This window comes from Amblyomma americanum, chromosome 2, assembly GCF_052857255.1.
Source record: "Amblyomma americanum isolate KBUSLIRL-KWMA chromosome 2, ASM5285725v1, whole genome shotgun sequence".
Taxonomy (NCBI): domain Eukaryota; kingdom Metazoa; phylum Arthropoda; class Arachnida; order Ixodida; family Ixodidae; genus Amblyomma; species Amblyomma americanum.
Window position 1 is genome coordinate 3,806,954 of NC_135498.1, and position 15,191 is coordinate 3,822,144.

Below are 15,191 nucleotides of genomic sequence, written 5' to 3' on the forward strand. Positions count from 1 at the left end.
TCCTTTGCTGCTTTGAGGACAAGTCTAAAATTTAATCGTCGATTACGTCACTATTTTAAACGCTAGTGCAAAAACACTTGGCCAGCTTTACCTGCAGCCTATATAGATCTGTATCCTTGAATATCGAGAAATTCTCAGAGAGTGGCGCAGTTGGCCTTTATTAAGCGATGCGCTACTGCTCTACGACGGCAGGTGCTCCCAGTGGTGGGCCTTGTGCGGCCCAGGTTGGTCTTCCCGGCCGACCAGTCATTAATTTAACTGCCGCCTGCCATTGTGGGCAGTTTGCGCACTATCCAGTGGGCAGGCTGAGATGGCGCCGCAAGGTCACGTGACCTATGTGGCCCACCTGCCTCCTAGGTGGCTCTCTGGGAACCATTCTCGGCATATTTCGCCCACAACGCTGACGCCGGATTTTCTGGCGAGCGGGGCCATCGCGCTTTTAAAAACGCAGGGGAGCAGCTGGGGAGCAGAATACGGGAGGAAATGCTGGTAAGGGAAAGGGCCTAACAAAGGAGGAATGTCAGCATATGGGAAACATTTTGGAATCAGCAAAATTAATTATTTTATTATATTTCTCTCCTCGTCGTTATAGGTTTGCATTTTACCGATTTTAAAGATAATCTCTCTCTATTTATATAATTTTTATCTCCTCTTCATCTCTTTCTTCTCTTGCACGCGTGCCTGGACAGCAAACCGAGTCGCCGCGCTCTCCATCTTGCAAATCGTCGCCCGCGGAGAACGAAGCGCTCGTGCTCGAAGCACAGCCCGGAGGAAGACGAAACGACCGTGCGTGCTCGTTCCGTTCACTTCTTTTTTTACCCTTCCCCTCCGACGTGGGAGCAGAAATAGCGGAGGAGACTGTTTGCGCGAGTGGGACTCGCAGACAGAAGCAAGCTTTACCGTAAATACCGTAAATACAAGAAGCAAGTAGGCCGGCGGAGTTTTTTCTGGAGTCGCAGTAAAAACGAGAACGATCCTCTGACGCATTTCTCTCTCCCTTTCTCCTTCCACTGCTCTGCTTGCCTATATAAGCCGACGAGCACGCCGCTGTTGAAGCGTACTGGAACGTCCGAATCGCTTGGCGCGCGGGTCTTCCACAAATGTTGCGCGCCGTTGTTTAGAAATAGGCGAGAGAAGAGAGGAAGGAAGGAAGGCTCGCTGAACAGCATTTGAAATGCCAAGGCTGTTTCGGTCCAGCGACCGCCGGACGCTTTTTGCGGCAGGCGTTTCCGCGCTTTCCCTTCGTTTCACGAGCGCGCACCATGCGTCCCCTGCGACGAGCGCGTCTCTTGCCGGCACGCTGCGGAGCGAGAGAGAAAAAAAGAAAGTTGTTATAGCAAATGCGTACAACGTCGTCGTTGATTAGGGAATCGCTTGGAATGGATGCCGCAGACATAAACAGATGCGTTTGCTCCAAGCAAGGGAACAGGCAGCCCGTCCGCTCGAGAAGAACAGCACTTCGAAATCGCACTTTCTGAAACAATCGGCGGGAAAAAAATGAAATTTGCAGACCATTCCACTGTCTTGCAGGGCGTGGAAACAACAACACGCCATTTTTAACTGGACGAAATAGGTACAGTGTTTGCCAAAAGTAACCAGGCTGGACGGTTTGCTTCTCAGACGTATATTAAGGCTATTATGCCAGCCCTCAACCTATAAATCTCTGCATGGTAAGGAGAACCCTTGTCCTCACCTTACGACAACTCCTTGATCTTTAGGGAAGCCGTAAGGACTCTACTATTCGAATAAGAAGCAAGCTATGCAGCCTGGTTACTTTTGGCAAAGGCTGTACGTTTAATTACCCACAGACACGTGATGCAAGCACCTACTGTAGTAAGTAGCTGGAACTGTTCAGTCATTCTGATTCAAATTGTGCACCGTGGTTTGAATGGGCAGCCACTTAAAATGAAGATTTAACACAAGCCCTGCTTTAAGTGCAATCAGGACGGTGGTCACACGCCGGACGAGGACCAGTTTTTCTCCTCCTTCTAGTGCTTTAGAAAATTGTACGGCTTTCCCTCTAGGCCTTGGCTACGCTAATCTGGGTCACGCTAATTCTGACCCGTTTGAATTGCACTCAACCGGTGAGATTCCGCTCAGTCGATCACAGTGATTAGGACTTTGTTTCGGGCAGCTCTCCCAAGCGACGCTGGCGTCAAGTACAGAAAGATGAGACAAGCGTTTCTATCGGCATTCCTATTCATATCTATTATCAACGCGCGCTGCTTTGTAGCGACCATGATTGGGCAAGTTCTCTGGCCCGGACTGGGGGAGTGACGTTCGACTTCCCTTCTTCGCTAGTCCTGCTGTGTGGGTAGCGACCGGCTCCTTCCTTTCGAGTTGTGCATCACCTTCATCGGCTGCACTGCACTTTCGGACAGCTCTCTCCCCTCGGTTGCACCGGTCACTCAGCCCCAAGCCTTTGCTGGCGTCTCCTGTCATGTTGGCGCTTTTAATGCCTCGAACAGGTCCTACGTTAGGCAGCAGTTTTCGGGGGTCTTGGAACTGCGTATTTCTGCAACGCGTGCCGCACGAGTACGCTTGCCATCCCTCTAAAGCCCGCACAAGCCGGCAGGCCGCGTGGAGGAGCAATAGAGGGATTAGATGCCGCAGCTTGTCCGCGAGGTGGACCAGAAAAGGTCGAACAAGGAATGCCGGCCGGTGTGATAGAATACTCGGGAGAAGGTCTCGCTTACTGAGAGAAGGTCTAGCAGGGAGCTGGAGGTCAAACTGGTCTTTCAATATACATGATCCTGTGAAAGAATACGCGCAGTGAAGACCGCTGTATTGTCTTTGCCTTCTATGTCACCGACCATCAGTTATGTGCCGTTAATTAAGTACACCAAATTCCACACAGTTTAAGGTAAATAAAACGGCCACATTAGTCTTACAAAACATGTCCTTACCGAGTGTTACATCTACACGTATGCACATGGGGAGATCGAAGGGAGCGATTTGCAGCATGCGGTCAGTATGAGTAGGTGGCGTACGGTTTCTTCTTTTTTTTCTTTTTTGAAGCAGCTTTCCTTTAGACACTCGATGCCTTTAGTGCCGTTTCAGTTTCACTGAAAATCTGACAACAAGTTTGGTCTTAGCAAATTTATAGCTGGTTCTTTGGTTTGCACCAGGGGTGCACCGTCGAAGACTGTTTGTTGACTTGAAGGCTCGTTGCACCCGAGGTGCCCTGTCGGTGACCGTGTAATGACGACTTGCAACAACGGGAGGTAACGCGAAAATGAACTGAAGTTTATGTACAGGAGATTTACAAAATGTACAGCATATTAAATGAGTGACAGTTCAGATGGAACTGGCTAACAGGGAAATTTTGCCTCCTCGGCATAGCCGGAGATGCAGAGCATCTAAACCTAGCCCAGGACGACGGACCGGGATCCCGTGCTCGGTTTTAAACCCTCGGGAGTCTGTCTCACATCCAGGAAGCATCCAATAGCAGCAAACCTCCACAAGTTTGGTTCCTTGCTGCGTACTATCACCTTCAACTTTGAAAGTATTTATAACTCTTCCCCAAAACGCAAAAATACAAAAAAGTCATCAAATTAGTTGCAAAATGCGATTCACAAAGAGATCTCCACAAAAGTTACTGGCTCTCCGAATCGCACGTACCGCCCTACAACTTTGATAGTGCACACAAAAACCTCTCTCAAAGTAAAGAAAAAGAAAAATAGACAGAGTCCGGAGTCCCTTTCTTCACGGGGCGTATTCCTAGAGCGCATTAAGTTATGACCCTCCGTGCGGTTCCCACGCTTAGGACATTGCAGGAAGCTGGAAAGGTCAGTGTCGTGCAATCTGCCCTGGAAGGGAGTGTTGCAGCGCCGCACTGCCGCCGGCGGTTTCCTGAAACGAGGGCGTCAAGTCGAGGGAAGTTGTTCGGTTTCCATGCACAAAGGCCTTGTGACGAACCGTTGACAGCCTCGGTGGTGCCTGCCTCCCCGACGGCTGCTGGTGTTGTCCGGCGCCCCCGTGCAGCCACCCTTGCTATATACACAGGCTGACACATCGGCCCCTACAGCGAGCTTTTATCTTCCTTGCATATACTTCTCGCACACGCTCAGGTTGTCAGCCCGCTCCGATTTCGGCAGCTATACGGTGCGGAAAGTTTGTCTCCTTCTCTTCTTTTCCCATCATAAGCAATGCTGCCATCACCAGCCGGGGAGCTGCCCTTCTCGCCTGCAACCGCGTTGCCCATTCGCCTCCTCTCCTCGACAGATGGCGCCGGCGTAATCATCACCCCTTCCTCCGCAGTGCAATAATAACGGGTAGGCTGCTCCTCGGTCTTCCCAGACGGAGGAGGAGAGCGTGAGCTCCGCGCGGGACAGGCAAATATCCGCTCGATTTGCCACACCTTCCGCTGCCTCTGCAGTGCACAGTTCGTGGAGAAGCGTAGAGTGAGCGCTTTTTTCTCTGTGCGCGTTTTTACCTTAGAAGCAATCAATTTTCTCTTATTCGACAATAGCAGTGGTAGTCAGTGCTGTGTACTTTGAGCTCCTCTGGTCGGCTCGCGTGCAGCAGCTGGAAAGGGGGATTCCAACAATGCAATAGGATCGAGCGCTGTTTTTATGCATGCACTGTCCGCGTCAAATAAAGCGTGAAAAATACAACTGCGACAGGTACAGCAAAACTGGAGGATCTTTGATGAAGGCTGTCAAGCCCTGATATATCAAACCCAGATATTTCCAATTGATGGCTATATCAAACGCGCAGATTCGCCCTTTGAGAATGTTGTGTTTAGTATAGAGAGGTCGCGCTGCATATCGAACTAGAATATCGGAGGTCGTTCGATACATCTGTCGGCGCGCTATTTGCCCCTGCAAGTGGTGCTTCACCTAACAGCACTTTCGATGACTCTTCAAGCGTGCAGGCGTGTCGGCTGCTTGAACCTGCTGGCAACGCTAGCGCTGGGAAATTACATGACAAGGAGAATGTGGGGTATGATTGAGCGTGGTCTTCGATCTCTTGCACTCTCTTGTACCCATTCACCAGAAATTCCGGTGTCGGCGTTGTTGGCGTCGGCGTTGGGAGCGAAAAAATCACGGGCGTGTCTCTGACAGGTGGTCCCCATAGAGCAACCTAGGAGGCAGGTGGGTCGCCTAGGTCACGTGACCTTGCGGCGTCACCACGACCTGTGGGTCTGCTGTGGCAGGTGGCACTTAAATTAATGATTGGTCGCTCTGAAGGAGGAACCTATAGGCCGCACAAGGCCCAACGCTGGGAGCACCTGCCATCGCAGGGCAGCGGCGCATCGCTTAACCGCTGCACCACAGCGCCAGGTGAGGTATGAGGACTCCCAGTGCTCTATGAATGTAGAGAATGACCTTCTGCATATATAGGAATTAACCCATTGCGCTATCGCGTCATACCCTTTAGGCGGAGCTCAAGTGTCCCATTCAGTTTTTTTCTTGCCACATCGCTTGTCTTGCGATGAAGCCAACCTTACAGCGGCACTCGCCTACCCGGCGTGCTTCGCTCGCTTCGCTGCCGAAGGCGTAGCAGAACCGAATGTACTTAATTTTAACGAGATATTATTCATTTTATAGTGTACTACTAACAGGATGAGACATCCTATATTAGGAAGTGGTTAGCTACGCAGAGCGGTTCGCTGCGGCTTCGATGCGAAGCAGGTTAGACGCAGCAGCTCCTATAGCGATCGGTGCGCTGCCAGCAGGCTGTCAGGTGGCACCCACTGCAAGAACTGCATCACTAGCGTGGGTGCAATTTATTCTTGTTTCTAGGTTACGGATAAGCTTATGTACTGCCATTCTTTTCATATATCGAACTATTTCGCGATCGCCTTCCAGTTCGATATATCCGGGTTCGACTGTAAACGCAAGCGGCAAATGCCCGTTTAAGTAGGCCCTGAGGCCAATAGCGTCGATCGATTCTCATGATCTTCTACGCCATCGCTGCATCTAAGCTGTATCGCTGTTGAAGGACCTTATGTAAAAATACTGGAAGATATCTATAGCGGGTGCACAGCTACCATAGTCCTCCACGAAGTCAGCAATAAAATTCCAATAAAGAAAGGATGTCAGGCAGGGAGACACCTAATCGCCAATGCTTTTCCCCGCCTGTTTACAGGAGGTATTCCGAGGCCTGAATAGGGAACAGTTGGAGATAAGAGTTAACGGAGAATATCTAAATAATCTGCGATTCGCTGATGACATTGCCTTGCTAAGTCACTCAAGAGACGAACTGCAAAACATGATCAGTGAGTTATACAGAGCACTACCGTGGTTTTAAAACTTAATAAGAAGGAGACCAAAGTACTGTTCAACATTGTTGAGAGGGAACAGGAGTTTACACTTGGTAGCGAGGTGCTGGAAGTGGTAGAGGTCTACTTAGGGCAGGTAGTGACAGCTGATCTGGATCGTGAGAGGGAAATAACTAGAAGGCTAAGAATAGAGTGGAGCGCATATGGCAGGTTCTGTCGGAGCATGAATGGCAGTTTACCAATATCCCTCAAGAGAAAAGTATATAACAGCTGCATCTTACCGATACTCACCTATGGGACAGGAACGTGGAGGCTTCCGAAAAGGGTTAACTTGGGTTAAGGACAGCGCAGCGTGCTATGGAAAGAAAAATTATCGGTGTAACGTTAAGAGACCGCAAGCGGGCAGAGTGGATGAGGGATCAAACGCGGGTTAATAACATCCTAGTCGAAATCAAGAGGAAGAAATGAGCTTGAGTAAGCATGTAATGTGAAGGCAAGAAAACCGCTGGTCCTTCGGAGTGGATTCCAAGAGAAGGCAAGCGTAGCAGGAGGCGGCAGAAAGTTAGGTGGGCGGATGAGATTAAAAAGTTTGCAGGCATGGGGTGGGCGCAGCTGGCAAAGGACAGGGTTAATTGGAGAGGCCTTTGCCCTGCAGTGGGCGTAGTCGGGCTGATGATGATGCTTCTCATGACACCACGGTAAATCCCCTTTGGCCTGCTAGGGCGAAATTGCAGGGGCGGCTGATGAAAAGGAATTAACCACGAAAATACGTTGACGCCATTGGCTGGAGGGTCTACTTCGAGGGACATCTGACGCTTCGTTCCTTAGTTGTATCCGATGCAGCGCACTTCATTTTCGTCTTGTCGACGCGCGAAGACCGCAGCGTAAATGGTTGTTGGGGCCCGGCTGTATTTTCTCCCCAGAAGGGCCAAACTCTGGATGCTTGCTTCCCTTCGAACTCTTCCTAACCTTCCTCTTTTCCGAGAATTTTCGATGCAGGAAGCCAGCTTACTCTGAAAACGCTCCTTACCTGTCATCAAGTAAGAAACGCATGCCGCTCGTTTGGGTTTGAGAGTCTCGTCAGGAGCTTTTCGTGAACAACCTTTATGAATGAAGAAAAAAACTGTGGCACAATATTTTAATTGATTACTGATGTGCAGGCGCGTCGACTCTTTCTTTCATTTCTGTTTACTAAACATGAAAAATCGCCACAGACGACCGCTAAACATCGTGGGGTCTAGCAACACTGATAAGCCAATGTCGGAGACACTCTACTCTGATGGCGCACACTCGGGCACTCGGCAGCGAGCGCGAGCTGAATCCGCCGCCGCGGATTGTGTGTTTGATTTTGTCTTTCAGTTTCCCTGTTTGCGTTTGATTTGACCTGGTACGTATCGTCCCGTTGAGGGGCCTTGCATAACGACGTGGCAGGTCGATTATGCGTTTCAACGCCAGTGCTACTAATTTCCATCCGCCTCCTCTGTGGCTACAGACTGCCTTGCTGAAGTTGCGCCAGGTGTACAGGCACGAACACACTAGCGGAAAGACGCGCGGAAAGCCGCTGGCAGCACAATCCGTGGCGCGAAAGGGAAGATTACACTGGCGGCGAAGAATGCGCGGGAAATGTGGGGTTGGTAAACCTTAATAAATTGCCCAATTTAATAAATTGTCCAATAACTCCCGATTGAAATTTACTCACGAATTAGCCACTAACAACTCCATCCGTTTTTTTAGACTTGCTACTAACATTATCTGGAGAAGGCCATGTGCGCTGGATGCACTCACCAAGAACAAAAAAAATGGCTCTTACCCTTTGACTCTAATCATTCTAAACTAGTCAGGCGAGCTATTGCTAAGGCTTGTTTCCAGAACGCTGTGAAAAAAAAAAGTATGCCACACCGTGTCAACCAGTGTCACAACGCAAGCCAAACGCTAAAAATGGCCTGTCTGATGCAAGTTTCCCAGCAGAACTGTTCAGAGCAGTCGCTGAATCCGTATCAAAGGAGATGAACTGGGGGTCAAGAAGGGAAACAATGCTGCCACTGGCAAAAGAAAAAAGTTCAAGTCATGCCTTATTTGAACAAAGTGGTGCACAAAGATAAGAAAATCGCCGCGCGCCAAGGGGTCAATTTGGTTTTTTCTGCTCCCGTTAAGCTTTCAGGTCTTTGTGCACGAATTATGCCTGGCGGAAATAAGAAGCGTTGCACGACCAAACATAGAACTATGCAGGCAAAGGGCCGAACCGAAGTGATTTACAAGATTCCGCTGACCTGTGGAAAATTTTACCTAGGTCAGACGGGTGACTGTGTGAACGAGAGGATGCGCAAGCATAGAACAAAAGTTGGCGCCGGTGAAGATGGCAATCTTGCTTTGCATTGCAGTACTGTTTCGTCGTTTGCTGTTTCTGTGAGGAACGAGCTACGTGCAAGCGTGAAACCGCGTGACAGACGCAGTGAGCGGAATGTGCGCGAATATTTGTTTTCCACAACGTTTGCTCGTTCTCGACCAAAAGAGAGATTCATGAAAATTTTCGCGCAGTAAAAGTTTTGGTTCTCACGAGAAGAAAGCACTCAGCTTCGTGGCGTAGCGTATACTTAGCGCGACGGCAAGCTAACTTGAAAGCAAAAGCTAAGGAATAGCATGGACGTGTTCCTCGGTCAGTTCTTAATTTTTTTTGTTCGCGGGAGGAGCATATGTGCCCTCTCCGCTCCTCCCCGAACCGCTCATCAATTAACCTGGCTATATGATTATGTACACACGACTGCGTTGTCATGTGCGTTTGCTAGAGACGCAGAAAAGGTCGGCTGTAGCGCAGACATGCGCCGCGTGACAGCTGTGCGCTGCAACAGAAGATCCCAACGCACCACACGCGGACAGGGCACGCTTTTCCACGATGCTCGCCGCCAAGCTTCCTCTTCCGACAAAACATCTTGCCGCAAAAAAAAAAAAAAAAAGAATCTTGGCGAGGTTTGAACCAGGGATTCGACGCATCACTAGAGAGAGAGAGAATGTGATGATGATGAGGAGGAGGAGGAGACGGGAGGGAGGATCGCAAATCCCCCGAACTTGTAGGAGGTATGTTTGCGGAGCCGCACGACGTAACAGCTTCCACCGCTTCAACCACGATTTCTGAGCAGCCGCCCTTCGCATCGCCAGAGCACGACAGGCAATCAGTCAACCCGAGACGCGTGCTACAGGTCTGCGCGTCCGCTTAGGTTGAAGCGTGAGACGAACTGCAGCTGGCGTAGAGTCGCTAGGTCTCTCCCGCAATATCGCCGCACACGGTGAAAAATGTTGCGAAAGACAGAGCTAGGTTGAGAGAGAGCGCGAGACGAATACTGTGACACAACTCTGTCTGTCGCCCGACGGCTGCGTTTTTAGCGGATGTCCTGCGGCGCAGTGTACCAGCGGCACTAACGTTGATGCAGTGCGTAGTAAAGCTGGTGCGTAACTCAGCGCCTCAGCCGCTCCGGTGGTCGGACAAAAATACAACGCTCTAAAAAAAGAGGTCTGTAACGAAAAAAAAAAAACCGCCGCACGAGAGGCGCGCGTGCACTCAACTTACAGCAGCGCAGCGCCGCAGCGCGCTCGCGACCAGCGCAACAGCGCAGAGTGACCACGTGCTACAAATTCCCGGACGTGACGCGTTTTGCGTCACAGTCCGCAGAGAGGAAGTTCCGGCGTCCACGTGGTGACGCCACGTCCAATGGCTGTAATCCACATGAACTTTGTTGAGTGTGTTCGCCTGTCATCTGCACCGCGCCACGGAAACTTCTGCAGGATTTACCACAGAGTATAAATGGTACTATGGTACGTACGACCATCTCTGTTACCCGCACGTCCATTTGGAATGTCCATTTGACTGTTTTGGGACGGTACGTGGCCTCTGTTTGCTGTGCGTCGGTATCGAAACTGGTGGCTGCGAGCCGGCACTTGCGGATGAATCGCCTAGGCCTAAACGCTCTGTGCGGACTCATCATTGCGGGATTTTTTTATTGCCAGCCCCTATCGCTGCTTACTGCACGGATATCATGTAGCTCGGCGCTAGACACCTTGTCGAGAGAATGTTCGCCCGGTCGAGATCGAGATAAAGGGAAAATATCCCTGCATGCCGTCAAGCTCCCAAGAATCGTCCGATTCCTTCGGGTCGATGTGCGTCGCACTGTAGAAATGTTCCGTTCGGCTACGGATGGTCTGTTACCGTGCCGCCTTTTAAAGCCCTGCTTTGACCTGTGTGCAGGTCGCGGTGTTCATTGGTGCCTGACTCCGCGTTGCTGCTGCGCGGTTGAGGGTGGTATATGGTAGAGACGAGAGATTTTCAAAGATCGGGAGTTTCGGTACCGCCTGCTCGCGAGTGTTGCGGCTCATCAATATTTCGCCACTGTGTTCGTCGCGTGACTCGCTGGAGGTTTTCTTTCCGTCCGCGTGTGCATGCGATCTAACCGATCGACCTCTCGATTGTCGCGCTATGACGATTGCCGTGACAGGCACCCAAGTGCGTCGGCACGCTTTGTCGGCGCAGTGACTCGAGCGTGGTGTTCGTACCGTGGTAGGTTGCGTCAGTGGTTTCGCAGGTCGCTGCGGCCAACCGCATGGTTGGAAATTTATAGTCATTCGTCGCTGGTCCGTCGAGGTGTTGCAGTTCGTTCACCCGAACCTGACCGGCAGGGGAGGCTCACTGGTGGTCGTCGGGTCGGTGCGAGGCGAAGAATAAAGAAAAATATGGTAGTGAGAGAAAATAAATGTCCCTCGCATAACGCGACCTTCGTGACGTAAACGCTGACGTCGTTGTACGAGGGTCTTTTAATTAAAGGCGCTGCTCGTGCTACGCTGGTCATGCGCCAAAGAAACGGGATAAGAAAGAAAATAAGCGAGGCGGATATTTCGATGGGCGCTTTTCTCTCTGGCCCAGGAGGAGGAGGAGGAACCGAATTGTTTACTTTCCCGAACGGCCCGATCGCGCCACATGAAAGGTAGTAGCGCACGGGACAAAACTGCTCACGGCCGCGTTCACTTTTGTTGCCTTTTTGCCGCTTGCTGCTCTAGACAATGGTGTGTACCTCGCGACGTCAATGAGGAAGTTGCTTAATGCGATCTGTGGTCGTCGCGGGCGTAGTGTAGGCCGTGCCTGCACTGCTGCGTCTGAGCCTACTCACGAATTGACGGAGGAACCCGCATTTGGTCGGCATGACGCTGCGAAAAATTTTCCCGTGCCTTGTTGCTATTACTCTGTGCAATATTGCGCACACTGTTACCTAACTTGTGAAAGAGCACGTGTTAAGGCCCTGATGGCGTGCTGTCATTGTATGACCACCACAAAAGCAGCGTTCCTGTTAATTAGTGCTGAACGTTGTGATGAGGAAGGGTATGTGTGTGTACAAGTAACTAATTCTGGTGCCTACCTCAGTGCATATTGCAGATTCTGCTCTCAGCATTTTCAGTCACAGCATGTCCTATCGGAACCCCAGTGTTTTCGGGAAAGTACTTTCAGTATGCACAGGGTTTGAGACGCTTTCTTTTTTAACGCATTAATGTGAGGCAGGAAAGTAAGCTTTCTATCAAATGTTATACCTAGAAATTTAAGTTCATTTTTTTACGGGTAACTCTATTTCGTTAAGGTGAAGGGTGGGATCTGTATTGGTGCAGTGTAAAGAAGTTTTCACGTTGCTTTACACGTATGACGCACATGCAAGACGTTTGTTCCTTTTATGCCAGTATACCGACAAATACCATGTACCAGTGGTTACTGAATCGTTACTGTTCATGAAATTCTTGCTTGTAGCTGGTGAAACTTGACAGCTAATTACGAATATAAAGTAGTTATGAGCTTCAAATCAATCAGTAGTTTTTTAAGCCTTGATTTTGCACAAGACCAGCAGCCTTTAGCAGCACCAGCTTCTTCCAGATGCATCTTCTGTCCTATGGCTGTTTCAGAGGTCGAAGTTGTAAAATTTGCTATAGGTTAACTCTGTATAGTGATGGCATGAGCAAGTGGAAACTTGAGCAATGCTTCTACTCGAGTGCAGATTCTGTGACCGTTTCCTGCTCCCTTCTCCCACATTTCTGCATGCACTTTTACTGCACTTAGTGGTCTTGAGATCCTGAAGAATTTGTAGCCTTTGCCCTTCATGCAGAGCTAGTTGGCGGAAGCTACGACCATGCAGTTAAGCTATAAGGGGCATAGGCACAGAAATATTACTGCATTTGGTGACAGAAGGGCTTTTTCACCCTTTATAGGAATCGACTAATGCGGCTATGGCTCCAGCCGTCACGGTGGCTCAGCGGTTATGGCACTCGGCTGCTGACCCGAAAAACGCGGGTTCGATTTTGGCTGTGGCGGTTGAATTTTGATGGAGGCAAAATTCTAAGAGGCCTTTGTACTGTACGATCTCAGTGCACGTGACCCCACGTGGTAGAGGTTTCCGGAGCCCTTCACTACAGCATTCTTCGTAGACAGTCATTTTTGGACATTAAACCTTCACAAACCATAAACCAAGCTGCTACGGCTCCATCTTGTGTACCTGCAATTATTTAAAATTTTGCGATAAAGTTAACACATTCACTGCGTCATGGGTCACGGGTGGGACATGTCATTTTTTTAACGTGACAGTGTTAGGGAGCTCGTTTCGTAGAAAATCCATCATCACAACCTGCTCACTGTGGCAGGTGGCAGCTAAATTAATGATTTGTCACGAGAGGTTGCTCGGAATAGCAAACTGGATCGCACAAGTCCCACAGGCAGCAACACCTGCTATCGTAGGGCAGTGGTGCTTCGTTTAGCCACTGCACCAGGAATGGTATGAGGATTCCCAGGGATCTACGAATGTTAAGTAGAGAATGCCCAATTCTGCATGTATGGGCATTAACCCATTAGCTATTGCATCATACCTTTACTTCGGAGCTTCAGTGTCCCCTCCAATTTTTTGCTGTTCGGCCATGAGTACTTGGCCCCATGATGAAGCTGTGGGACAGATTTTTTAGTGAGTACTCCTCCTTGGGCCTCGCAATAACATCATGGCTTCTTTATGTGAGTTGCTCAGCGTGGATAAATGACGTGACCAGCTGGAGACCCACGCTGCAATGAACGTGTTGAGGACTCTGTTCACTACAGGGCTGGCATAGCAAATGGCACTCAATGATGCATTCTACAGCCACATGCACACCACTTTGTGCTCTTTGTGAAAGGCCACATACAAGCTGTTGCCTATAAAATAAGCAATGTTTGCCAGCAAATTGATGCATGCTATCAAGTAGACCTCTCCATGATGAACGCAACGGGACATCAATGGGGCATTGCCCAATGGTCAAAACCATCCATTTTTGCTTGTGACGAGCACTCCCCCGCCACTTTTCTTCTCCCGGTCATAGTTGCGTACATAATCTGTTTTGCCTATCGCACCAGAAGCATGTTCTCTGATGACGCGGGGCAGGGGAGATCTATTTGCGAAACCCTACGTTGCGTGTAATTAAGTCTATTCCATCATCTGGCACAATGTCGATTTTATGCGTACAAAACCAGCCACCTATGCATGTCCTACACCAGCAATCAGAGTTGATGGAACATAATATTATAGAAAAAAACTTAGATTTCATCGTTTTCTTGTACGCTGTCTGCAATAGACGTATGCAGGCTCATTCTGAGTGTCAATTTGACAGCCACATTTCACATACTTCACTGCTATGTGCTATTCCCTTGAGACTTGTCAGCCAGAGCGTTGGCTGCTGGAGGCGTGACGTGCTTCTCTCTCCTTTGGTGCAGCGTTGACAGCAGAGGAAGCCGCATTCGGGCGGGCAGCAGCAGCAGTGACAGTAGCAGCCACTAAAGGCCAGCGCCAGTAGCGGCGGCGGCGGGACGGCCCGGCCGATCAGGAGCGGGCACCATGGAGCTAGCTCACACCAAGACCGTCCAGGAGGTGATCGAGTACTTTGGCACAGACCCCGAGCGGGGCCTGAGTGAGTCCCAGGTCAAAAAGCTCCAGGACAAGTATGGTCCCAACGGTGAGCCCCCTTTGGTTGCTTGGTCAGCCATTGTGCGCCATGGGGTGCAGATGGGAAGACGTGTTCAGTGATAGCTCCTGTTGGTCAACAGTTCAAGGAAATTTTGTCTGGTCAGAGGTTGTAACGGAAATGATGAAATGCTGTCACTGGCCAAGTCAGAGATGATGAGATTGATTCGGAGCCCACATGGGTTCCTTGAGAACCCACATGAACTTGAATGGGCTTGTGAACAAGGAATCTGTACGGACTTTGAAACGTCAGTTCTATTGTGTTTGGCGTGGTCACTGTCTGCATTTCATCACCGTTTGCCGTCAGTCTTGGTAAGGGAAAGGAGTAACGAAGAAATCTTACTTGGTGTTCTTAGCAGCTGCACTTGGCTTCCATTCTTCGCTTACTTTAGTTAGTTAATTTAGCGCTGCTTGTTTTTCTCTCATAATTGGTAGTTTCACAGTTATTTAACTACTCCATTAAGGCTTGCAAGTAAGACATACCGATAAAGGCCTGCATGCAGTTCGCAGTGTTGGTGTCATAGTCACATCACTGCTACATCGGCTGTAACATATCACGATACTGGTCCAGAGGCCATGAGATTACTGCTGATCACTACTTTCTTGCCAACCACATGGAGCGAGACCTCTGCACTAGATTTAGCGCATCCACAGTTAAGTATGATGTGGTTGGAAACAGAGCTCAATGCAGCACCAGGAGCAGTTTGCACTTGCTTGAAGTTCGAATCATCTGTACTGGTTCATGTTGCTCAGTCTGAAGGTATGTCTGATAGACCCAGGTTTTGGTGTTACACGAAATTTACCTTATTTTCAAGCTTCTGAGCTCAAACCCAATTTTTCATTCCCCATTGGACTTGGATTAGCCACAGCATCATATGATGCAGGCAGGCCAGGCGGCAGGCCAGGTAAAGCAGTGGAGACCACTTGAAGGGTCCTGGCCAGCTGATAAGACAAATAGT

At 49.7% G+C, this 15,191-nt stretch overlaps 1 protein-coding gene across 11 annotated transcripts in view; it reads left to right on the plus strand.

Annotated features, from left to right (window-relative positions):
* SERCA (ATPase sarcoplasmic/endoplasmic reticulum Ca2+ transporting SERCA) overlaps window positions 1–15,191 on the plus strand; it is a 134,582-nt gene that overhangs the window by 78,733 nt on the left and 40,658 nt on the right. For 9 of the 11 annotated variants that reach the window (XM_077652806.1, XM_077652812.1, XM_077652807.1 and 6 more), the window contains one exon: window positions 13,986–14,224. In XM_077652806.1, coding sequence (XP_077508932.1) covers window positions 14,107–14,224 — 118 coding nt within the window. In that variant the 5' untranslated portion in view covers window positions 13,986–14,106. Of the gene's footprint in view, window positions 1–9,896; window positions 10,037–13,985; window positions 14,225–15,191 lie in introns of those variants that run through there. The other 2 variants (XM_077652808.1, XM_077652815.1) reach the window with 1 other exon arrangement.